The 27,638-nt window shown below is 36.7% G+C and overlaps 1 protein-coding gene across 2 annotated transcripts in view; it reads right to left on the reverse strand.

Annotated features, from left to right (window-relative positions):
- RUNDC3B (RUN domain containing 3B) overlaps positions 1-26,874 on the reverse strand; it is a 49,384-nt gene extending 22,510 nt beyond the window's left edge. The window contains exons 1-7 of one of the 2 annotated variants that reach the window (XM_056484483.1): positions 26,478-26,874; positions 20,146-20,261; positions 13,015-13,148; positions 10,889-10,974; positions 7,721-7,810; positions 4,543-4,623; positions 3,355-3,523 (exon numbers count right to left, since the gene is read on the reverse strand). In XM_056484483.1, the coding sequence (XP_056340458.1) occupies positions 3,355-3,523; positions 4,543-4,623; positions 7,721-7,810; positions 10,889-10,974; positions 13,015-13,148; positions 20,146-20,261; positions 26,478-26,581 (780 nt within the window). In that variant the 5' untranslated portion in view covers positions 26,582-26,874. The other variant, XM_056484484.1, reaches the window with a different exon arrangement.
- Between the last annotated feature and the right edge of the window lie 764 nt (positions 26,875-27,638).

A 27,638-nucleotide genomic window follows, 5' to 3' on the forward strand; every position in this document is an offset into this window, starting at 1 on the left:
AAGTTCTAAGTAGCACTACAAAAGTACTAAATGATGTATTAAAACACAAATTTCCTGCCTCTCAAAACCATAAAAAAATCCCCAAACAAAACAACAACAACAAAAAAAATCAAACCATTTTACATTTTAGACCTGAAGCACCAGTATCAGAAACATAATCCTATGTACAGTAAATACCTCTATCTATAATGACATAGAGATGCACATCCCACCAGTAAAAGCATATAAAATTCCAGTATAAACAGTACACAAATAATTCAGTAATTTACTATTCAGAAGTGAACAGCTTAAACAATTCCAGAACAGGCAAGAGACAACTTCCACATAAATAACAAATGTGTAAAGTATGACTCACTGATCTGGACAAGAGACAACTTGGAAAAGACAAAGTCATCAAATTCCCAGAGTGGCCTGGGCAAGGCAGAAAGGAAGAGACAGTTCCTAACTTTTTAAAAACCAAGAGCTAGGCACCATGAAATCAAGCTCATAGGAGCCAGATTAAAAAGACAGAATAGGAGATAGTTTTTCACACAACAGATGGTGGAGTCACAGAATGCTTTGCCAAAAAAAAAAATTATTTGGATGGTGAATTTTACATGGCATCGAGGGGATATTTGACAAGTATTTGGAAGAGACATCTATCATGGGTTACTACACAGACAAACCTTTTAGATACAGGCAGCCCCTCAGCTGATATACATTGGCCAAGAGTGCACTACGAGAAAAGTGGTGAATAATCATGTGCTTTGTGTTTATTCTTCCCTCTACATCTGCTTTGGTCAAGTACCCAAGATAGGATAGTAGGATAACCAAGGAGTCTTGATCTAAACTAGCAGAGTGTAGCTGATCCAATAAAGCAATGCCAGGATTTCGCTTGCTAAAGTAACACCTAACCCTATCCTATCACTCAAATGGCTCAGAGACTTTTATCTTAGCTGCAATCCAATTGCTTGTCACATTGTGACCTGCTATTGATGACTGCAGCACAGATACTTACTTGGGAGGCACAAAAGGAATTTATCATTGTTTGGGCAAAATTAATGACAATACAGCAAAAGAAGGATCCATCAGACCTACTGTATCAGTTACTAAAGACATTATTTTCAACTTGGTCTTCTTGTCACAAACACCCAGTTTTCCAACATGAAGAATGTCAGAAAGCCCCTTTTTTGAATAAACTGTCTCTGATTAACTGGAACCTACTGCACTGAGTGCAGCTCAGTCGTTGGTGCAACTTATTGCCATGAAGAAAGGGAAGGGAGAGAAACACTTGGGAAAGGAGCTCTATTACATAGTCTATCTTAATGCTCATTTGTTCAAGTTCTAATAGATCAGACAAGGTATAATTGAAATGAATCATATAAAAACTTGGCAGGCAAAACCCAAATGAAAATTAGACAACAGAAACTTTTCTGACTGTAGGAAAAAAAAAGTTATTTTGCTGCTGCAATTGCAAGTAGGCATTCCAAAGAAGGACAACTAAGAGAGTATCAACAGCTGTCAGAGCAGCTACCATTTTGAAAATTGGTATCAATTTTCAAAAAAATCGTCAAGAAAATCATCAAGAGAATATTACCAGAAATAACTTTCATGGAATGGGAATGGTTCTGGATCTTGGAACCATGAATAAACCAAATCACCATTTGCTGTTACAGCCATTTAAAAACTTTGTGCTTATGCAGACATAAAGGTGATTCTAACTGTGGGTGTGAGCTACAAATTGCAAGCCAAGACAATGTTTCAGTACTTTTTCTACACATGTATGTCACAACTTTGATGGAGTATCCTTGGAAATTAACCACTTGGATGTAACAAGAAGAATAAATATCCACCTATTTTGTTCTCTTCTGTTCTTCTCCAGAGCCGACAACACTCTCCTCATGGCGAGGAAAAGTGTGCATTCAAACTGATCCTATGTTTTTGTCTGGCAAGGATGGGACTTCCTTCTGGTTGTTCAAGATAAAGGTTTTCATTTATGTATTTGGAGAGATTCCTTTTGAACAGCATATTTTGCTTTATAAAAGAAGGGAAAATGCCCTCTGTACCAGAGAGAGCCCCAGGAACACAAGTTCTTTCCATATGGTAAGTGATACCATAATAGCTGAGAACATTGAACCAGCAACCTAGATGCAACAGTTCAAGTCATATTTCAAAAACAAGAAGTCTAAGAGATCCAAAATACAAAAGTAATAATTGTAAGCATTATTTTAAAAATTAATACAAATAAATATTAAATATCTATTATCTCATAGTAAATCTGACTCTTTCACTGTTACTTAGAAAAACTTCAGCTATGTTCTTCCAAGTGCATTAAAATAAACCAATTTTGATTCTACCTATTCCATATTCAGGGAAATAATTACACCTCCAAGCAGCCTTGTGTGGCTCCAGCCCTTCATATGGTTAACTCTATTCAGAGTTTCACAAAAATCAAATTCTTACACTAGGAAAATAGAATATTAAAAATACTAAGATAAGTTATTTTTAAAAAATTAACCAGGTGTATTTCAGTTCTTGGTGCACTACTTCTTTGGTGTGTGTGAACAGCCTGCCCTCTATCTACTAGCTAACATGCATTGTAATTACTGCAGATGTAATATGCTATAAGGAAAAACTGACAAGTACTTTGCTTTGAAAATGCTAAATTACTGCAAGGTTTGGACATATATTTCACTTTACCTTTAACTTAAGGTATGTTGGGTGGTAGATGGAAAACCTAGCTTTGGTTTCTATAGTTGCATTCAACATGCCACCTAAACTAAAATCCAATACAAACACATCCTTTTATGTTTTCCTTTCTCATTCTGCTTCAATCTAGTTGTAAAACTACCTATTTTCTAAAACCCTATCTCAGTATCACTGAGAAGATAGTTTTGCCTTTCATCTAAATGGATTACTTTGCTGATCCTTCTTGTTTAGTTTTAGACTAAGTGTTAAACTTTAACATCACTATCACCATAAAAGCCTTCAGCTGTCAGGCTACGTACAATAAAATCTATGACTTCTAAGGAAGAGAAAATTCATGTGAACTTTAAGGTCACAACCTAATAGCATTAGAGATACAGTGTCTGTAACTCCAAGACTGGATAAAGAAGCCAAAGCTTCTCTATTAGATTGTGAAATCTGATCTCTGAATTCTTGCTATTCTCTTCCCCAACTCATCAAGCCTCTTTTCCCTCAGATCAGAGAGAAAAGATGCTTGGATACTCTGAGGATCATAAAATTTAGGACCACTTACACGAAGCTAAATCATCTCTAATAATATATTTTCCTGCCTTTACTTAGATGGATATGTTACCAGTTGGCTGGTGATAAGCTTGGTTCCATAGCCCCCATACAAAACTAATCTTTTACCTTCTGTTCCAATGCAAGCCGGTACTTCTGTTCTACCCTTTTGCATTTGTTGTACCAACTGTTTTCATCTGTGATGAAAGGAGGACCAATGTTCTCTGGAGTACTGCCTTCACTGCCACTACTGCCCAGTGTTCTCAGCTCTTCCTCATCACTGCTGATACTGTCAGAACTGAAGAATCATATTTATTAGACAAGACAAAAGCTGTATTTATAAAAATACAAATTCTGGTTGAAATTGAAACATTGCATTTCTTAAAAAGCTCTGCAAACAAAAAAAATTGAAATGTTGAGATATGATGAATTATATTTCAAGCTTTTGTTTCTATAGCCATCAAGAAAATGGGCAGAAATCTGCTTGTGATCTTCGTCAAGTTAGACGACTGTATGTGGGCTACCTTCCTAAGTACAAAGGATAAATGCATTACAATATGCTATCTAAGGAAATGATGACTTAACCTCTTCTTCACAGAGTAGTATCCAAAAGTAGATTTTGTTTCTTAAAAAAAAATAAAAAATAAAAAAGTAGAAATCCAAAAAAGTGGTTGTCATTATGTTAAAGCAAGATAAATTAAATTAGAATGTATATCTATGCTTATAGCAAAGATCCTGTGCCTGTTACTTCACAGAATATATCTCCCTACATAGCAAGTAGTTTCATGCATTTTGATGATGTCAAATTGCTACTTGATTTATCAGATAGTGAAAATTCTTTTTATTATAAATCATAAGGCTAATCAGAGGAGAAAAATGCAGCTAAAAAGTCAGTTTACATAGCCACTGGTCACGACTTTCTGTTATGTGCTAATGGCTTATACTGCCTATGTCATATCTCACATTTATCAGGGTACATATAATTTTTATTTATAAAATAATTACTTTTTATTTTTATGGCTACACAGAAAATGCCTAAGAGAAAGGACAACTTGGTCTGATCATCAAAGGAGATGCAGCACTTGTTTCCCACTGAACTGTTATTCTGAATAAAGGAAATAAAATTAGCATGACTCACATTTCATGAGTCATGTAACAATTCCAACAGTCTGAAAGAGTGAGGTAGGTGAGTGCACAGGTTTGTACTAAGAGATAAATAACATTTTGCATATGAACTAAAAAATAAGAGGTCCAATAATAAGTTAAATTTTGCCAAGGACATAGAATTTTAAAAAGCAGAGTAAAGCTAAAAAGTACCTTTGGGTGAACTTCAAGTATGGTGTATAATCTATGACAGCTGGATAGCTTCCATCCAATCCCTCACCCTTCAGACAAAAACTGATAGAACAGAGCAACAACAACAAGTTTATTAAAAGAAAATTAAATGACAGCGACAGTTGAATATTACCAATCTGAAACTTCATTCTTTGTAATGTTTTGGTGCTATAAACCCTAATTTTTAAACACTCACTTTTATTCTTAATAATACAGAGAGATGGCAAGAGAATAACAAGAAAGCTAACTGAAGCAGCAGAAACAGAAGAATTATGGACAAGTTTGGAATTTTCCACATTTAAGATAATTTAAAGGGTATGCAGAGTGCTTATATAACCATTCTACTACATAAAAAGTAATTTTCACAAAAATATTTCAGGGTCTTTCTCCTTTCAGACACGTACAGGTGCTAAAGTGCAGGAAAGCTGAGGAACATAAATGAACCTAACTTTTGGAAAATGTTCTTAAATGGCTGTAGCTTTATAAAGCTTTCATTTACACAGTATTCTTTTTTTTTACTGAAAGAAATTATTGCATTTCAACCATTTTCAATTATCACAGAAGTGACAAAATTATCATGCTTCCATAAGGCACATATTCCTCATTCCTCCTACCTCTGTTATTGATAAACAGACTCTAGTAAGTCACAGCTTTTGCTAACTGAATTGCAAAGTGTCATTTTTGACAATGCAGTAATTTAACACTATTTGTGAAGTATATCTAAAGGGCTGTTAGTTTTTCTCCCCCCAAAAAAAGAAAAACAAAGGAAAAAAGCACCCCTCCAAGGTCACAATTACCTAATTCCATATTGCCGTGAGAGGAGAAAAAAAAAAATCAGATTATGTTCTCACACAAGCTCTCTCCTCTCCAGCCCAAACTTGTATTTACAGTTCCAAATAGGTAAGCTTGTCAACATTTATAAGAGATATTGAACTGGAAAAAATCTCATATACAACATGCAAAGAATGGGTACAGCTTCTCAGCCATTCAAATCTGCTCAGTGATGCCAAGCAGTAGGACAAGAGGCAACAGGGAGAAACTGATGCACAGAAAATTCCACCTGAATATCAGGAAGAACTTCTTTGGAGTGCAGGTGACCAAGCACTGGAACAGATTATCCAGAGGTTGTGGAGTCCCTTGCTGGAGATATTCAAGAACTATGTGGACACAGTCCTGTGCCATGTGCTCTAGGATAACCCTGCCTGAGCAGGGAGGTTGGATCAGAAAACCCACTGTGGTCCCTCCCAACCTGAAACATTCTGTGACATGTTGCACAATAAAAACACTCCTGTAGTACTAAGCTCCCATTTTGTTCATTTAGACTCTTAAAAGCTGCATTGACAAAATGTAAAGGTCTTCAAGAACCAATCAGTAATCTGAATACCATTAACGTTCCTTTATATTAGAAATCAGAGGACAGAGAAACAAGTAGAGTCATACAACTAAGCTCTCATACCCTAGTATGCAACACTGAGGCTTTTGAGAGACAAATACAGTCAATTGATGACTATTTATGAGAGGATTTATATACTGCAGACCTAATCTTGCAATGCTTATTCATGTATAGCTGTAGTCTGTCCAAGTACAGGGCTAATACAGAAGCAGTTTAATTTCATATTATGCAAAGCTTAAACTAATAAAATCTGGTAAGATTAGAATTTTGCTTTACACAAGGCTAGCACTCTTATCATCCTTCAGCACACTTCTGTTCTTCCAGAACATATGTTGAGGATGTAGCTAAGCAAATCTAATGACAAAATGCTGGAAAAATAAGCTATCCTGTGTTTTTAGCCTCTCCCTCACCATTTTTTCCTTTTTTTTTAAATGCAAACATGACATTCCTCTCCCTACAGTGGTATTGGCACTTATCTGACTCCACAATGGTTCAGCAGCCATCAAGACCAGCATTTTTAGGTTCTTTTCTTTTTTTCATCCTTTCCCTATCCAGTTGCAGTTCCACAGCCAGCTGAACTAAATGCTCGTTACCATCAGAAAGGGAAAACATTGCTCATTCCTTATTTGTTCCTTTCCTTATCTTAGCATTATTCTCCCATATTCTCATATTATCATAGGATGTTTCTGTGAACCAAATTAACTAACAGCAAAAGAACTATCCCATCCTCTTCTGGGGATGTTTTTTCACTCTTCAACTATTTAAGCTGGCTCACAGAAGAGTCCAACAAGCCTGGCACAGAGGTACATAAACAGCAGTAAATCTCTGAAGGGCCTTTTGGCAATGGTCAATCACTCAATGCATCAGTGAGGCTACTATTCTATTTTCTGGCAGTTTACCTTCTGTACTGGTTTATGACAACCATTAATGCTGCTGCAAGGTGAACTGACAGAAGAATGAAGAACAGCATTATCAGTCTCCTTTTCCTTGTGCTGAACTATGAAACTCTCTGCCAGTGGCTCTGCCCGAGGCTAAACTGGCCCAACCAAGCACATTAACAAGGTCTTGCACCAGCCAGGTTCTATCTTTTTATAGGCACTGTAATCTTTATATATTGCTGATAGTATTTTGTAATATATATACATATACAGACACGCCATGTTGGTTTTTTTTTTTTATCTAGGGTGTGCTTGCACCTGTGTTACCTCAAAACCACAGATTTAATGAAATAGGAAAGCCCACAAAAACCTGGCTAGAAATTTCAAAGGTCAATTAATGTAAGCAGTTCAGCTGCAGGTATTTTTAACACAAATTGATATTAAATGGTCATTTTTAGGTTATGTTTTTCAAATTTAGAATTGATAAATATTACCTTCTACATATGCAGTTACAATGCTGTTCTTGAGTTCCAGGATAAACCAAGTACTTAATCACACAGTTTTCCTTACACTTAAAAAATATCTTTAAAAGATGTCACATCTATAAGCTTCATTTAATAGCTTTGAAATATCTTCTGCAATAATACTTCTGATTCCTTTCAGGATTTTGATACCTGAAAAAACTACCTTATAATCATGCAGTTACATAAAAATATAACTTGGTTCTTATCTAGAAGAGCCATTCAAGATGTCTCTCTTGCCCTCTTCTTCACTTTAACCTAAGTTTTGTCTCTCAAACTACCATGGGAATTTAAGAATGTTTTCCATAATTATTAATTTATAAGTACTTTCCCTGAGCGTTTTGTTATGAAGCACAGAAATACAGTACCTGAAATCAATTGCATTGAGTCCCAACAGCATACCAGCAAGCATATTTGCTTCTTCACCAAGAACAATTGCTCCATCTTCATAAAATCTCCTTCAATAAAGAAGAAATTAATTCAGCTTTTTAGATATTTCACAGAAAACTGAAGAAATCCAGTTTAAATAAAAACAATTCATGAACCCCAGAGGCATTCATATTTCATTTCAAATAAAGCAAACTAATAGACTGCATACCACAAAACACCACAATCTTAATGCACAGAAGAATTTGGACAAAAGCAAAAAGAATTTTCAAAATCAGTCCTATGAACTAATAGAACAGGATGGATAAAATGCAAAAAAAAATTATGAAGGTACATTATACTTTACCTCTAAAAGGAAGAATTTGTCACATACATAAAAAATAATGATTCCATTACATGAAAAGAAGTTCTCTCTCGCAATCGTACTTGTAGGTTCTTTTAAAGTTCAACATTCAGTTTTCATTCTTAGTAGTTGATCTTTTTTAAAAAATATTTTTTAAAATCAGCTATTTTTCAGGTAGTTTACCTTTTCTTAAATATTGCATGCTAGAAGGTCACCAGAATTCACCAGAATTACATGTGGCAAGAGGGAAACCAAGAGGTGTTCAGCACCAAAGGCAAGGTTGAAATGTCACTAAGAACTGAGATGCACAGTTCACTTTTACATTCTAGCAGTGAATGAGTGCAAGAAGGTGCCAGATTACTGAATACAATTTGTATTTCAGACAAATACCAGCAATACTGCCCTACCAAGACTCCATCTGTTTTAAGAATTGTATGAAAGCTTCTGGATGGTTCAGAGAGAGCTCCAGTTGGTTGCATGGTGAACATCCAGAAAAGACATGTTTTGAGGCACAGCTCCAGAAATAAATTTGTGTTATACTGCATGAAGTGAGAAATGAGAAGTCTCACTTCTGCAGCTTTGTAACAGACATCCATTCACTATAAGGAGATGAGTTATCCGAGATCTTAGACGTACTCAGTAGAAGGAAGAAATCTGTAAGACTTGCTCTCAGAAGACAGATTTTATGGTCCTGACAGTGAGGCTAGGAAGTACAAACTCAGCTCTATACTCTCTGACTTCAGGAAGGGCACCAGGAGGATAAGCTGGCTGAGCCAGAGCACCGAGCTAGAGGGACTCCACAGTCTGATTCAGCACAGTGACTCTTATTTGTGAACAAACAGTAGTGCCCCCAGTACATGCAGATTATCAGCCATTTCACTGGCATTTGTGAAATCACTGCCAGGTACCAATCTGCACTGAGTTCTTGTAAAAGAGTGCCTAGGAAGAAATCACACAAAAAGGACAGGCATATCTTCAATGGTGAGATGTAGAAATTAGCCTGGCAGTGACAGTGTTAAAGACATCTGCAGCAATCCAGCCAAAACAACAGTCCCCTTGGAAAGCCCACAGATCTTCATTCAGTGCCATACACTTGACATCTCACAATACAGCAGTTTGCTATAATTTAAGAGTCTGACCAATTCATTACAAAAATAATTCTGTGCCCATGCTTAATCCAACCCCTTTTCCAAGTGCAATATGCACATCCAGCACTAAAAATGTGCTGCTTCATCCAAGTACTAACTCCAGGCATCTAAACACAATAGTGAGGTAAAAAGAGAGCTATCAGCATGATAGATAATCTTGTATTCTACAAACACATTTGTAAAACAAGAAATTTATAGTTTATACAAATAATTTTTAAATATGCATACAATAAAATAAATAATTTAAAATGCTAAATAAACAATGCAAAGCATCATCCAAAAAAATCAGGTCAGTTATTAGGTATCTGAAATTTCACATGGGAAAAGAAAATATGTCCATTGTTGCTAGTGGCTCTGAAATCCACACAACCAAAACCTGAAAATGTAATTTTTATTTCCATTATATGTATTTTAAAATATTACTTCAAAAGAAACTTTGCACTTACTATGTTTGGAATGCAAGAGAAGTTGTTTCCAAAAGCTATACCACTGAAAGAACATTCAAATATATTAAACATTAACATGTTCAAATAAATTAATTTGAAACTGCTAATCAAATAAGACCATTGTTATCCACTAACAAACTACACTACCAAAACAGGGAAAAATAATGTATTATTTAACTACATAATTAGTGACCCTACTCTTCCTCATCTCATCCTCAAAAACCTACGTGACTCTTCAGTTTGAGGCAGCATGAGTAAATCTTTTTTCAGATTTTCTTTGTTTTATGTGCTTCTTGTCTACTACAAATGCAAATAAATCTGGGTAAAGTAAGACAACAGGTTTTGAAACTGCAATGAAATGGGATGTTTACCTAGTTGTGTTTCAAAGTCAGCTTAATACTGGCAAAATATATGGAGATCTCTGGACAAATGCTATTAAAAAAATAGTACTCGAAATGAACAGAAGTCCTTACAGAGAAAATTCTTCTTGTTTTAATAGCTCATTCATTATGTTTAAACTTCTAGAGTTCAACATAAAGTACATTTTACAGATCCAATTTTATTCAGGTGACTTCATCAAAAATCTGTAGGACATACTTGTTATGAGATAAAATAACATCTAATAATCACATTGTCTAAAGCCAGTCCAGTACTGCCAGAGTATTTTTTTATCACAAAGCATATTCTCATCCCTGTTTTTATCATCAGAAGTTAAAACAAAAATCTGTTACACATTTTTCTTATTATATCAAGAATTTTAGCTATGCCTGATCACTAATTCTGCTACTCTACAGTTCTCAAGAGGTTCCTGGAATTCTCTTCCTTTTTTCTTCAGAAAAAGTTACTATAAAAATTATTTTTTACTGAGCCCTTAGGCTTCCCGTCAGTTTTGAAAGGTATACTACATCTACCCTCACTACAATACAATTTCAGATTTAGTTCCTACTTTAGAGAGGTTTTCTTTGCTTCTGACTTTTAAAGAATTCCAGGCTTATTTCCACATTTTTAAATCACAAAAAGATTTTCAATTTTGCAGTTCTACCCATGCTAAAACCAAATCCATACCAACTCTAGATAATCTTCCACTAGGTTAGGTTTTACATTAATGACATTCTTTACTATATAAATCAAGTGCAACATTCACTTCCAAGCATAAGTCCCTCACTTAAACAACATTTATTAAAATACTGCAAAAATAAAATTCTTGTAGACCTGGTTGTTTTGAAGTCTCTCAGAGCTGTGGAAATGTATTCAGACAAATGTTTTTCCATAAGTGCTACTCTTATCCATGCTCGACCCTGCAAGACAAAACAGGTATCAAATATTTAAGCATTACAGAAAGAAACAGTTTTACAATCTGAAAACTAATACCACTGGTTTACCTGAGTAAATGACTGATTAACAAAACTAGCATTAAACAGAAACAGTTGATAAGATATACTTCATTATAGCAATAACCAAAATAACAAATGCATTCTTATAAGGGCACTAAGTTTATTGTGAAATAAAGTTATCCAAAATTTTAAGGAGCAGGTGGAAGGATTTTTCTTTAGTTATATGCTCCAGCCTTTTGAAAAGCTCATGTATGTGAGAGACAGCACATTAGGGCAGAAAGCCTCACATTTTAAAATCAACAGTACTGGAAGCATCCAGTTGTTTCCACAGTAAAGTAGCAGTAACTTGTCCTCAAAGTGATTCTCTGTGTTCATTCAAATATTTGAGGGATTTACATTAAAAAATGAGTTGGCAGTATTTTTTTCGTGCGGTAGCAACGTTATTATAGAAGGTACACATAATACAGATTTGAAATCAAATTCAAGAGGTCTAAATCTTGTAGAGTCCTAAAGCAAAACTTCACTCGAACAATTCCATAAACAACAGCAATAACTTTAAAAAATAACCCTTAGGAAAGCACATTGTGCTGTATTTGCAGGTCTAGTGCAAAGGATTGTAGCTTACAAGAGGGAGACATTTCAACAGCTCCCATAGTTATGACTGTGATTTTGAGAACACCAGAAACATTTCTTGTAAACCATATAAATTTCAAACACTTATGTAAGTAATAAGACGTGTTTATGCTTAATATATTTGGTGCTTATTGGCATCTAGATGAATAGCACTAGAGACATTCTACCAGGACCAGTAATAAATTATAATCCTACTTCAGGGTGATGTAACTGTGGCCTTCTAGGGAAATAAGGAGAGAGACAAGAGCATGTAGTGGCAGGACAAGGGAGAGTAGCTTCAAGATAAAAGAGAGTAGGAAGATGTCTCTGCACACAGCAGGGGGACTGGAACTAGATGGTCTTCAAGATCTATTCCAATCCAAATAATTTCAAAATTCTATGAAATGCTAAATAAAATTGCTTTTGTAAATACCAACAGCACAGCATAAAAATTTAACATAATAGGGCGCACTGAAATTAAAAGGACATTTACTGGGATAGCTGCCTTTATGGTGCATTTATTAAGAACATGACTGAAACCATAAAAGTGATGATGCTGCTTAGCTAAGGACTAAAGCCTATGCAACTCCAGTGGAAGCAGAGCCAATGAGCACTGGCTGACAACAAGCACTTGCTAACAGCTTCCAGGCTGAGGAGGACACTTATTTGGACCACCAGTCAGACAGATGCACATGATGGGTATTTGTGTCAGCATGCTCTCTGTCTTTTCATATCCAGACATTCAAAATTTTCCCCAAAAAAACTGAACACTGTTCTCCACAGTCACTGCAAAAATTAGGTTCTCTGTCTACTATTTGGCATGAAGTATTCCACAGAGTAACAGATTTTTTTATTTATTTATAAGAATATTTCAGAAAATAGCCTTGCATCTTAATATCTACTGAATATTTAAATTCATATCTATTAAAATTATCTCAGAATTCAGAAAGACCTTTAAAATACATCTTAAGAGCTGATCACAGACATTCTATCAGTGCATAAATTGTACATGAAATAAAATTACTAGAAGGGGAAAGAAAAAAATCACCCAACTTCTACAATTTTAATATTTCTTAAGCATGTCCACAAGACTTAATTTCCCTTAAAATACCGTGTTTTCAAAAAATTACGTAAGGTAAAAAATCTGAGGACAATCATTTAATAATATAAGAATCATTGAAAGGAGAATTTTTTCTACTGAGTAAGAAACCTTAAAGGAAAAATACTCCGATTTAAAAGTAGGGCTTTTTAAAAGCAAATATTTACTAGGCAGATAAAAAAATTCAACAATGAAAAAATGCATAGAGCAAGCTAAATACTACAATTTTTTACAGGTACAGAAATGTCACAGCAATGTAATAAAAAAGTCACTTTAGCCTTTCTCTTCCCTACCTTAGCTCTAGAAGAGCCGACATTCTCCATATTCTCAATACTGCAGATGCAATTGTGAGAGACTTTTCGGCAAGCTACGCGAATGTAGTCCCAGAAACTACGAGGACTTTCATAGCCGAACCAGGTGATCTGACCTTAGATCAAAACATAAGATACAGAAAGATTCGTGAACCTCTTCTCTGCTTATTGGAGATAAATGTAATTAAATACTCCTCAATATGCTGCTTTTACTGAAAGGATTTTATACAATCAAGTTCATGAATTCCTACTGAAAACTGACTCATAGATGTAAAAAAAGTTGCATTATGCAGCTCACCCTGGTTTGAAAGTGATGCACGAAGAGAAGTTTAGGCTTTGTGTATATGTGTGTATTTTCTTAGGTTTTTTCTTGTTATGCCAAAATAATACTCAAGAGTCCTTCACAGAACTCTTCAATCACAACAAACTTGTGACTTAAAAATATGAGGTGAGAAGTGTTTATGCTATTTCTATAGGTAGGATATACGTTTCACTAATACAGTCAAATAGAGAGAGCTTTGTTCTTAAAAGAATTACATAAATAAAAATTTAAAATACCACATTGCTATGGTAGTGTTATCTTTATTTTAGGAGCAGAATGGAATTTTTCAAATTGTACTTTTATTTGAAGAGAAGCTGATGCATAAGCAAAAAAGCTTTTCAGTCACAATTTCTTTTGAGTATACAGAGAATAATTGAGCAGATCATTACCTCTCCTGGAACTACAATCAAAATCCTTCACATTTTTTCAGTTTGCAATGTATTGCACTTAGAAAATGAAAGACAAAAAGAATATAGCAGTTGCAACATCTCCACATAAATTTCTGCAGCAGCACAACAGTTCAACCCTCTTTTTCAGGGTGAACAGCACACTGCTCTCACTTTGGACAAACCTGCAAACAGGTATGGAACAAGTAAGGTTAATATTGCCCTCTGGTGACTGCCAGCATTGCTATGTGCAAAACCTTGTCTCCATATAAAATGAGATCTTTTTAAGCTAATTTTATCTTATTTGAAGTCTTGAATTGCATATAAGAAGCTTTACTAATGTACAAGAAAGACTTCTAACTCTTTTTCTGTGGAAAGGTAGGATTTCAAGAAAGAATACATTAGAGTGATACTGCAAATCACACTGATAATAATATCCAAAATATGCATTTTTATCTGACATGACCAGACTCAGCTTCCAGCATAGCCAAAATAGTGTCAAAGATCTGCCCCCTATGAGCTGAAGAAATTCAAGTGGCAGGTTCCTCTTCCCCTAGAGGGTGCATGTCACTTGACTCTGTGGTCTATCTGCTTCGTTCACCACAGATATATTTATTAAATTCAAAGCATGATAAAAGACTTTAAAAATACAAAAAAGGCACAAGCAGGAAGAATTAATATGTAATACCCAATATGCCAAAGAAAAAATAGAACTCCAAGGTGCTGCATTTGCTGCAGTTTTAGATCTGCTCAGCTCTAAGGACTAAAATAATAGAAATTGCACAATGTAAGTGTTTTTACCAACTTATTATTTTTGCTGAAATGCCAAGTTTATTGGACAGCAACAAAAATTCAACAGCAATTCAACAGTATCTCAACAACACAAAAAGCTACAGATATTTTTCATATTCTTCACCAAATAAAAACATTTCTGCCCTAGGAATTGTACCTACAAAATTAAATGCAGCTAGGGTGTAAAGATGACTTAATATCATCAGTTCCAGGTCCAACTAATAAAGGCAAGCATATATTAACTTCTGTGGCTTTTTTCAAACTGTCTTAAGGGCAGAACATATTTAGCAAAAAACAGTATCACTACAGTTTTCTTAAGCTGCTAATGCAATGCAATTCCTTTTACAATTGAACACCTGAAAAAGACATAGTCATTTAAAACAAGAAATACCTTTACAACAGTTCTATGATTTCAAAATTATACCTAAATTTTTAAAGAATTTAATAAAATTGAAAGCTAGTTTTAGTATAGAACTTGTTAAGGAAAGAGGAAGTTTCTCAGGAGGTGCACAGGACAAAGAACATGTGGTCTCTGCTGTGAAACTTATATTCATCTGAAGACATAGAAACTGACAGCTATTCCAACAGAAATGATGTTGGTTTTGTCAGCCAAACAAAATTGTTAGGTAAGCATGGAAGGTGCATGTGTAATATTAAACGTTGTTCAAATAAATTTCATTCCTGTCTACAGAACTGCAAAGCAAATAGAAACAATATTGTGATTTTTTTTCTTTCACATTTTTGCGTACTTCTGCACACCTTGTTGTATCAACCCACTTCTGTTCCAACAACTAGATACAAACATCTATAGTTATTGCAGACCCTTTTCATGCCCAAGAAATTCTTCACAAATAAGATTAAACAGTTTGATCCCTATTCAATCACAGTCCAATTTAATTTACAAAGTTCCACAGTTGCAAAGAAGTAATAACTAGGATGCTCCAAGTATAGACAGGCTTTCTTCAGATTTCCCGATATTATTTAGTTTGCAGCAAATTTTTCTACCAATATAAAGTGAGTTTTAGTACAACTTCTTGCTAATAAACTGGTGTGATCTTTGAGGAATTTCTGAGAAACCCACCCTTATTTTGAGCCTACAGAATTGGTCATTAAATACTTGAATAGTTTGTAAAGTCAGCCCTCCAAGACAACTATAAATTAATTTAGAATTTTTCTTCATACAAGAAGAATGAACTAAACCAAATTACACATTCTTAGTGAAAAAGAATAACAGATAACTTTGTGTGCATAGATACTAAATCTAGCAATAAAAGCTATTCTGCTAACAACATTTTTGCACCAAATAAAGGGCTACCACAGCTTTATGTATGTCTTTTTCATTACAGTAGTGCCTTTAGTTCTTATATCCTTAACCTACCATTTTCACTTCCATTACATCACCATTACCTTAATTATTTAATCCAGCAGACTTTTTTCTCTCAGAAAAAAGAGCATTAAAAGCTGCATTGTACTTACTCAAAGAACTCCTAAAATTTAGGAATTACATGAACTAGATAGATAAAAGCAGCTTCCATGGACAACCCTAGCAGAAACTTTTGACATGTTTATAGCGCCTTCTAAACATACAGGAAAATAGGCACACAAAGTTGTGTCAAAATAGCATGGTACAGCATATTTTTTTGTGTCCTCGTGGTGGTAAATGCAAGTAAGTGTACAGATGACAAGTGTGCTCGCAGAAGCCATGATATGAAAAAATTACAAAAGTCACAAGCAGAAGCACTAGAAAAATTTACACACTGACAACTGACATTATTTCTAAACACACATACTGGCTAGCAAATATTTTTGCTGCACAAAGGATATTACACTGAAAACATAATAAGTTAGCAAATACATCCAGAAGACCAGTTTCCAGAGATACGTTTGAGATGATGGCCATAGAAATCTACAATAGTTATTTGTGTTTTTCAGTACTAACTCACTTAACACTAACTTAAAGTGATAGGAAAAAGCAGAAAATAATACAACCTAGTTATATAGTAAAGACAAAATACACATCACTTTGAAATTACTTCAGGCTTTAAATCAGCTTGGATATATCTGAGATCAAATCCCAAGTACTTTTGCTGAAGACTTTTGATGTCCTACCATTTCTGCACTATCACTGCATACTTAGCTGATCTGATAAAAAAGACACTTACATGAAATATACCTGAAAAATCTGTGGCCAGAAATGAAAACAAGAAACCACACAGATGACTACTTCATGAAGATGACTACTACTTGAAGATGCTGTTTCATCTCTCCAGGACAGAATGGAAAAAATTCCAAACAACTATATGAGAAAAAAAATGGCTCCAGAAATTATTTCCCTTGCTCTAAAGATTATCAAACACACATACATTTTTACACAAGTTTGTAAAATCTCTTTCAGGACTATAGGTCCTATCTGGACCTTCATAAACATTGCCCCTGAATCCCCCCAGAGTAACACATAAGCTTTTGCATGGTTTTACAATACAGCAGAGATTATTCTTAAGGAGAAATAAAAGACTAATTAGTCATTATCCTCTTTTTCTGTTACTACTTCTCTCCTCCCTTTTCAAGATTTTCAACTGCTCTGTCCAGTAGCATCATATCTTGCCAGCAGGGATGCTGCACAGTCCAATGACAAGAAAAACATATGCCTTATACCCTCCTCATTACAATCTAGAGTCTACTCTACTTCCTCAATACATCCAGCACTTGAAGGAAGTACCAGGTATACTGCACATGTAGTGTTACACAGTACAGGGAATAGCTCTCCACTTTCTAGAGCTTAAGGCAGTCCCTCAAAAAACAGTTAATACAGCTTGTTCAAACTGTCTCATCCTTAGGGCAATTCAGATTGCTTTTACTGTCAACAGCTGCTTATTCCTGACTGATACTGACTGGCAGTACTGGTAGCTGTAAAATATGCCATAGCATATTATGTTACCTTTGCTGGAATTATTTTGGTGCCATACGTGCTGAGTCTTCTGTATCACATGAACAGATACATATATTCAAGCAGCATTTACAGACCTCTGTGAACTGGTTTGTTTCTGCCAATCTCATTTTACTAATAAGCAAATACCCATATGTAAAATATTCTTAAGAATATGAGCAATTGGGCTAAAAAAGTGCATTAATGGGGAAAGTCATCTGTTTTCTGCCTGTTTGACTTCTTGGTCTGGCTCACTACAGAACCCTGTGAAGACCACAGCCAAGCAAGGTAAGCACAAAGTCTAATTTGGGCAGTAGGGAAGTAAAAATCTGTAGCAAACTGCACTGAGTTTAAGTAAAGTCATGGAGGTTTACATTACAACCAGACAATTAATGAGTAATCTGTGACAGCCCTACTTTTAGCAAGAGTTTGAACTGGATGACATTCTAAAAACTTTCCAAAACTTAATTTTTTAATGAGAGTGAATGCAGAAAAACAAATCAACAAAACCACTCGAGGTGTTTAAATAAAAAATGCTATTTCATGAACCTTTTGCTACCAGGAGCATCAGATCAGGTATCTCTATCATAAATCCCTTTTATATGGTGCTTGTGTTTCTACAATGACCATTTTTTCTAGAACACCTAGGAAGATAATGCTTGGACAACTACTACAGAATTTTTAATTGCAATGGTTTTAGAAAAAGTATAAAATTCTAATTCCTGTAGCTGAACTCTTTTTCTTTTAAAATAACCATCCTTCTTCCTGCCATTTTGATTTTGGGTTTTTTTCTCATCTGGATCCTAATTAAGCATGAAACCAAAAACTGAAACAGTCACAGTGCTCCAACAAGCCTATTCTTTGCTCCTTATAAATAAAATAAATTTAATGTCAGAAGAACTACCAGTAAAAGTTCTCGTAAAAGTAAATTTCATACTTTATAACATAAAATAAGTTTTGGAGTATTTTTTATTCTTCCTTCCACACCCAGTACCTCCAAAGGAAACTAAAGATTAAGAACTGTTGTTTGCCACAGTCTTAAGTAAAATTCTTTACACCTAAACTCTCAAATCTGAATCATCCATTTAACTGCAATGCCATGAGATTACCCTGACAACTCTGATACAATGAAGCTATTTATCTTACCATAGACAAACACATCAAATACCTTCTGCCAGTTTCAAAACACTTTATACAACCCACTGCAATCACCAGTCTGCTTTTAGTCTATTCCTACTGACACAAAGTATGCATTCAGAATATATTAGTCAATTCCAGCAATAAAATACAATTTCTTTCAAACTCCAAGTTGTAGAATACACACCCTCTTAAAATTTGAAATATCATGGTACATTTCTTACCTCAATTTCTACTTTATTGTTTGAAAATCTTTAAAAATTACATGCAGTCAACTAGCTTATTACCAAAATGTGTTTGCAACACAATCCACAAGTTCCCACCTTCTTCTGTAACTTTAACTCTGCAAACTTAGAAAATCATACTAGCAATTACGAGTGGAAGACTGAAACAAAAATTTAGCTATTTGAATTTCTCCATTTCTTACTTGAAATTATTTTTTACTTGCAAATTCCATTTGCCAACCTGTCAAGGCTGCTTCTCTGTACTGCCTGCTCTGAACAAAAGACTGTAAAGCAAAAGAATGTTGATGCAAAAAAAAAATTTACAATGACTTTTGCTGAAGCAGGAGGAGGAGAAAAGAGAACAATTTCCCTGCAGAGTCAAGCTGCTAAGTACCCATAATCACTCCAAAAATCTTTGTCACAATGTGACAAACACTATGCTTCTACCATACTGTGAACCATTTTTTTCCTCCTCTGACAGAACCACAGCAGGTAGTAATTGTGCTATTCGAATGTCAGCCTACACATAGTATTGTTCACAAAGCTTGGTTATGAATATTAAAAACCATGAAAATGAGTAGATTGTCATATTACACATCTATATTTAGATGATTATGATGTTCTTCATAATCTTCAAATCATTTGAGAAACTGTACACAGAACTGAGAAATGAGAAGACTCTTCCAAGGTCCTCTTCTAGTGACTGCTACTGCTAAAGCACACTCTGTTTTCTCAGCAAAGCAGCTTCCTCTAGAACAATTGGAAAATTGCAAACAGACCTCTGACTTGATACAAGAAGAAAATCAACAACTAACCTTTCTCAAAAGCAATCTAACTCAGGACATTCCAGCAGAAAAAACAGCTTCACTAAAGGGGTGGGGCAATAGAATAAAAGGACCTAAAAACAGTATCTGGAAAAGAAGGCAACAAAAGCAAGGAAGGGATAAAGAAATGGGAGCAGCACCAGATCCACTCTGTAGCTCCTATTGAAGCAGATAACATAATTGTCTTTTAGACTCTTAGGACTCAGTCTTATCATACAGCAGAAAAGCAGACAGAGCTCAGCACCATGGCAACATTCACTTGCTTAATTACCAGCCCAGAAGGCTTCCAACAAGATCATTGGAAAAATGTTTCACAGAAATGATTGCTCTCACTTTTCCATAGTAATGCAGAAAATCAGGAAGGTAATAGCAATAAGACAGACACACAAAGAAAGCCAATGCTTTCATTCAGCATCAAAGAGTTTGTACAGATGCACATTGGTGTTGTATAAACAAATTCTTATGGCAAAATGATGACCAGTAAGGAAGTTAACTGACATACCTTTCAGTCGATGACTTAGAATCTGTTCGAGAATGGCTGCAAAATTATTAAATTCGGGGGAAGTATCATCGATAGTTTCGAAACAGGAACGGTCAATCAGAGTCTTGACTGAAAACCTAGAGCAAAAATATGGGACAATCATAATTTATATGAATAATTAGTGGTCCTCTACAGCAGAGCAGTAGTTTGTATAAACAAAGAGCTTGGAACCAGAATCCACCTTGATGATTTCAAGTTCAGTCAGAGCAACACAAATGTTCAGATATACTGTGGAAGTGCAATTGTCATTGTTGGTCTTAGGCATAAAGCCTCAAAAACAGAAAGAAAACAAAAATCCCCACTCTTTCCACATAGAAATGAGCTAATTATTTTTCTTTTCTCTGAACTATTTTAATGAAGTTGTAGAAAAACAAGCACTCAAAAGCATCCAACATCAGTTTCTCTTTGTAATCCTAAACATAACCATTTGCTGCTTAACATTTAGTCAGTGCTCCTTTTATTCCCAAAATCCATGTCCAATAATCAGAAATATAAACTTTATCCTATTACGAGAACACTCTAATTTCCTCCTAATGCAAAAATAATCTAGACATATTATAAAACAATGAATTTTTATGCATTGTTAACTCTGCATTCACTTAGGCTGATTTCCCTGTGAATGGCAGTAATCCTTATTGAGTACTACTTTACTTCATTATTATGCTAGAAAAGCTTTCCATTTCAATGATCTAACACTTAAAATTGGAAAGGCTGAATCAAGTCACTGTAAAAAGCAGACTAGATGTAACTAATCAACTGGCCAGTTTGCTGTGTTTAGTTACACCTACATTTATACAAACCTTAATTATTATTCAGAAGATAGTTAAATCCTCAACAAATGTGACAAAAATTATTTTTCTTTTGGCTTCATAATTTTAGTCATCATCCATTTTTATTTTTCTCTCTGCAACTTGTTCTTTCAGTTTTCAGTTTCAAGACAAATTTCACATGTTCTCAAACTTAAAAGTATTAACTCTGAAGCATTTACTATGCTTTTTCGCAACAATATTTGTATTAATAGAGCCATACTACAGCCTGAGGAGATAGTTTTCACAACACCCAAATATTAACAGTACCAACTCTCAACTCAAGGATGTTCTCACTCTGCCTGCTCCTCCCAGATTCTGTACTTGAGAGAGCACTGGTTTCCTCAGTTTTGCCAGTTCTACTTTTTATGGCACTATAAACTGTTCTAGATTTTCAGTACTAGAAAGAAGGGGAAAAGTGCCTCTTAAATATGGATACATCCATAAAAAATATCCTTCACAGCACCTCATCACAAGCACTTCTATGGCACAGCTGAAGAAGCAGCACAGCATTATAGGCTTGGGCAGGAATGAAGCTCCTTACACTGGTACTATTTTGAAATGTTCCCTACTACTGAAGTAACTCCTTAGTGAAGTCAGCACAGCCTTCTGATGCACAAAACCAATATGCTCAAACTGATTTGACACATAGCTCAAGAGTTTCCACTCAATTATGTTTTACTCAGTAAGCTTCTGAATAAAGACTATTTTACCTTTCCTGCAGGCTTCTATTGTTTTAGTGTTTTTAGCAGAACAGGAATTAGGAGTGAATTAGGGTGGAGGAGGAAGCTTCTCTTGCAGTGCCAAATTATGACTCAGTTTTGAACTCCTCCATGTTTTTAACCAATTTTGAATAAGTGAGAGACATGCATGCCCACCAGTTAACTGCTATTGACTCCTCTAATGGCAGAACTTATTGCTTCCTCAAAGCTATATCAGAGATGAGAAACTTTTTATTAAAAAAAAAACCAAAAACCTTCATTTTGAAACACAAATGCCTATAGCAATGCCATGACTAAGCTAATATTAACTGTAACAAGATGAGTCCTCCCACACCATGCAGGTCTGAAAAAGATACGGTGCAGCACATCGCTCACAGATCCATACACAAGATAAACAGTGAGTTAGCAGTATGATGTACTGCCCTGGATATAGGAATATTATCTTAAAACTCAGAGATATGATCATCCATAACCTGCAAAATCAAGTAGAGTATAATATAAAGCTATGTCTATTTTTCCTGTATTCAATGTCATACTTGAAAGCTCACTAATTAATTTTGTATGGAATATCTATTCAGAAGTGGAGATATATTCAAGAAGAAACACTTAAGAACAGTTTCACAAACACCTCTAAAAATCAGAGATAAGCTTTTTATTTTTTTTAATTTTAAAGCATTCTGCAACTCAACTGAAGGGAAAAAAAGCTAGTATTTAAGCAAACAAAAATTTTTATATACCTAGGGTCTGATTATAAAAGACAGTCTAAGAGCTCATCATCAAAATGGTGTTGTTTTTAAGTGCTTATATTACATAAGAAATGTTAATTTTCATCTGTCTACTCTACCCTTTCACCAAAAGCCTAAACCCTTATAGTCAAGTTTGGTTAAGTCTGCTCTTAGGAGAACACACAGTGAGTGCAAGTATGTACTTCCACAGACCAGGAAGATAACAGCACTACCAAGTAAAATTTGGCTCACTAGAAATACTTTTTTAGGGATTTAAAAAAAAAAAACTTAGGCAAATACTTTTGTGTTATCTTTTTTTTCCTCCAAATGCTACAAAGGGGCAAACATATATTTAAGTGCAAGTTAAAAGTCATGAGCACGTTTTACATATTAGATATTCATACTTCACCAGGTTTACCATGAAGGATTAAAGGTATATGGAAGTCATGCCTTTGAAAAAGGTTACGTTGTAAGCACTAAGTAAGCAACTCTCCTCAGTCATAGAAGTTGTTTCCAGTGTATGGTCCCCAGACCAGAAAGTCCACACTGCTGCACAGCTATGTGGAGCCACATGGAGACTGAAAGTCAAGAAACAAATGGTCAGGTCTAAAGTACATAAGAGCTATGAAGAAAAAATGTCCAAATAGTTAGAGCTGTTTCCTTGGCTTCCCAATATTGCTCCCATCTTCACAGAATCTCTAAGGTTGGAAAGATCTTTATGATCACAGAGTCCAACCATTGACAGTGTCAAGTCCACCAATAAACCATGTCCCCAAGTGTCACACCCACATTTTTTGGGAACACTTCTGGGAATGATGATCCTACCACTTCCCTGGGCATTCTGTTCCAATGCCTGACAACCCTTTCTGCGAAGAAATTTCTCTGAATACCCAGTGTAAACCTCCCTGGTGCAACTTGAGGCTTTTTCCTCTCATCCTGTCACTTGCTACCTGAGAAAAGAGCCCAAGCACCACCACATTCCATCTTTTCTCCACTGGGCTGCAGAAGCAGCACTGCACTCCAGAGCAAGTCTGCTTAAACATCAGAGGTTAACTTCCAACTCAACTGTAAGAGCAGATGACTAATGTAGCTTCTGTTGCTATAATACCTGTTGCTTCAAGACTTTTCAAAATAAAGTCTTTTATCCAACATTTCCCATTGTGTTACTGCAACAACTTTTACTCCCTGACTTTTGTTGGGTTTGTTTTTGTTTTTTTTAATACAGTAACTGCCATTGGAAAGATTCCAATATCAGTGTTTCTACATAACCTTCATGAACTCTGAAGTTTCTGGATTATTACACATTTTTCTCTATCATGAATCTACTCTTGCTTGAGTAAAAAGAAGATGTAGAAACAGTAGCATTCTCCAACCTTAAAAACATATTTCCTAATAGCTGTTTAATTCTGTGCTAATATTCTGCATTTAAGCTACAAACGTCACTTCTGAGGCCTGTCTCGGTTGTTCTGCATCTATATGGATCTTTGATCTATGAATCCTATGAATTGAAGATTAGATTAAAGCAAGTTGAATAATCTGTAACTAGTAAAAAAATCTCAGTGCCACTTACTGGAAAATGAAAGGGATCAAACTTCAGGGAAAACATGTAAGGAGAAAAAAAGCATAGAACATGCATTACGTACTCAAACAAAAAAAGTTGCTGAGAATTATTCCAATTTAAATCATAGCTGTGCAGTTACAAAACCACAGCCATGTATTTTCACATGCAATTTGTTTATGGAAGTTAAGTATCTATGTCACTTTCCATAGCTACAGTGACACTCAACATTTCAGTGGAAAAAATCTGTTCCTTCCAAAACTGTAAATATAAGAAACTATCCACATTAGCAGGAGGAGTTAAGATATCATCACTGTAAGAAAAGATGAAAACCCTAAAATCTGGTAAAACTATTAAGTAAAAATATGAGACTGTTAACAGATGGTAACTCAGAAGAGTATCTTCCTTGTGATCTTTTCCCTTCACTGGGGAGCACGCCATACCATCCAAATTTGATTAAATCAATTGACTGGAGCTACTTTTTACCAGAACAATTTCTTATTTTCATAGAATTCTGATTGGAAAGGACTATTATTTTACTCTTTTCAATACTAGCTTGGCTATTCCTAACAAGTAACACTTTTCTATAATAGAAAATATGTAATAACTACAGTAAAGCACAGAAATATTTTAGACATTTACTCTTATACTGGCAAAAATATAGATAAATGTTCATATATCATATTAAAGCAAATCCTTTTTCCTCAACATTCTTTCCAAATTTTAATGTGTATTCACAAGCTGAGAGCTTCACATCTAAGATAAAGCAAAATTAGGTCGCTTTACTGAAAAAAATAAAATTACACCAATCTCAAGCAGTTTCTGAAGTAGTTCTTTGTTTTATATGTGTTTACCTGAATTCCCTCGGATTTCTAAGTATTTTAAAATACATTACATCATCATTTCAACTTCAGGACAAGAAGATCAAATAAACCAAAAAACAATGTAACAGCACAGAGTACAGATGAGTTCTTCTCAAGTAGGACGCAGAAAAAAACAACAAGTTCTGCAGAATACAATATATTCCTTAAAAAAGGACTGTTTATATACTGCACAGTTGTGTCATTACTTGATAAAACTGGTGTTTTCCTGAGTACACAGATTGGCAATATCTGCATCTCTGTAATAACAGTGAAACTGAAAACTTCTATTTCTATTATTTAAACTGCTTCAGCAAGGTTGATAAAAAAACTTAATTTTTTTTTGTTGTGTATCTTTTTTACAGGCAGAGATATGCATACAAGCCCAGGAAAAGACAGAATAGCACTGATGCTACTCAAACACAGATACTGTGGCTTGAAGGAATACTGAAGCAAATACATGAGATGAATGATAGAGTCATACTTTGTAAAATCTGCTAACAGCATACTACAAAATATAAAAAAAAAAGAGTGGAAAATATGAGGTTCTATGGGTTTTTAAAAATACTGCTGCAGCATTAAGAGATGATGGTACAAAATTATCTAATAGTTGTCCTGGCACTTTAGTAAGATTTGTGAGAACTAAAATTATAGCATAACCCTCATGAATCTCTTGAAGACCTTTCCCAGATAATATTCAAATTACTTCAATAACTTCAAAATGAAGCAATTGAAACAAACGACCGAATGGAGCTATTGCTACCAGCATATCCACGTATTTAAAAGTTTGCCATGACGTTACAGGTCACTGCTGCACACCTGGAAATGCTGCATGAATTCCAGAGTGACAGCAGTGGAAACGCTGAAATTGAACGTCATCAGAACTGTTATTAAGCTTGCACAAGCTCAGCACTAAGATGCTCAAAAAAAAAAAAAAAAACAAAAAAAAAAAAAAAAAAAAAAACAAAAAAAAAATTTGAATACAGTAGCTCTAGTACCGCAGATCTCCTGATCTAGATTTCGTAGATAAAAATATCCCGGAGCGCAGCCTCTCCGGGATGCTCCTGCGGCACCGGCGCGCTCGCAGGAGCACACGGTCAGCGGCCAACACGGCGGCTCCAACCTCTTCCTCCGGACACATCCCATCCCATTAACTCCGAACAGACCCGCGGCCGGACCGCGACAATTGAAGGGCAGCCACACCAGCTGTGCCCGCACGAGTCCGGCGCTGCAAAGCGCTCAACCTGCCCTGCCTTGCTCCCGCACCGCCTTTGCCCGAGAACGCAAGCATGGAGCCGAGAACAAACCTCTCATCCCCCGCCTCGGAAGAGGCCATTCGACGCCCCGCAGCAGCGGCTCTGCCCAGCGAGCCCCGGCCCCTCGCCCGCCGCCCGGACACCCTCCCAGGAACGCTCCCGCAGGAGCTGAGTCAGGATGGATGGAGGAGGCTGCCCTACCTCCGCGGGGCCGGCACCGGCCTCCCTCCCTCAGACACGGCTGCGGCGGGGCCCGCGCTCCTGCCCCGACCCACCTGTGCGGGGCGGGACGGGCCCCGCGGGCTGCGGCGGCAGCGAGGGCGGACGGTCCCCTCGGGCGGGGAAGGGCCCCGGCCCGGGGCTCACCTGCACACCGTGATCAAGTTCCGCCTCTCCACCGCGGCGTTGCGGGACGGGACGCTCTTCCTCCGGGCGGATACGTTGAGCCCCCCTAAGCCGAGGGACGCCATCTCCGCTGGGCAGGGCAGGTGCAGCCGCCGGGGCGGACGCGGAGCCTTTGTTCCCAGCCTCCCGCTCTCCAGGATGCTGCGCCTGTCGCCGCCGCACGCGGACGAGAAGGAAGCGGATGAAGAGGCTCCCGTGCTTTCCCCGCTCCTCCTCCTGCTGCCCGGTCCCGGAGCGCCCGAGGCGGCGGCGGGTCGTGCGGGGATGTGCGGGGTCCCCGCGGCGGGGGCGGCTCGGCCCCCCCGCTCCCGGCAGCCGGGCGGCCACAGCGCCGCAGAGCGCCGGCGCCGCCAGCCAATCAGCGCGCCGGGGCCGCGGCGCCGCCTGGCGGCGCTCCGGAGGAGCGGGGGGCGCGCTGCCCGGGCGCGGGGGCCGCACCTGAGGCGATCGTGGGTGGCGGCGGTCGGAGCCCTGAGGGAGCCCTGCAGGTCTCCAAGCGTCTGTAGAGTTGTGGTCTTCCTTTAATTGTTATCAGTTCTTTCCCTTCTTAGCTCGTTGGCGCCTAGAATGTGAGAACTTACCTGGTTGTAGATTTTAAAGTTTGAAATGCTGTCAGTCGTTAATTAAAATCGTAGAATCACAGGATCATTAAGATGGGGAAAAACCTCTGAGATCCTGGAGTCCAGCCTCTGACTGAACACCACTAAGTGCCACATCGGTTCTTGAGCTGCTTTAGGGAAAGACTCCATCACCTCCCTGCAGTCTGTTTAGTGCCGGACAATGCTTTATGAAATATTTAAGCTTTACAGGCCGTGCCTGTGGGAATACGAGAATGAAGTGGGAATACACTTGCCACCAAAGTATAGCTGGCCCAGCTCTGCACTACTGCTTGGAAGAGCTCTGGCTATAAGGTTTTGCCTTGGAATCAAGATGCAGAGGTGCATGAAGTTCATGTCACAGGAAGACAGGAAGATAGAACACTTCAGAAGAAAGCCTAGCAGTAAACTAATTGTGGTTTGTGGCTGTGAAGGAGTAGATTTGGCTATGTAGTTGGGGATGTGTGAAACTGTATGGATTAATTTGATTTGCTTCCTATATGGGAGGAAGTTGCCTTTCAGCCTA

The sequence above is a fragment of the Oenanthe melanoleuca genome, chromosome 2 (genome assembly GCF_029582105.1).
Source record: "Oenanthe melanoleuca isolate GR-GAL-2019-014 chromosome 2, OMel1.0, whole genome shotgun sequence".
Taxonomy (NCBI): Eukaryota; Metazoa; Chordata; class Aves; order Passeriformes; family Muscicapidae; genus Oenanthe; species Oenanthe melanoleuca.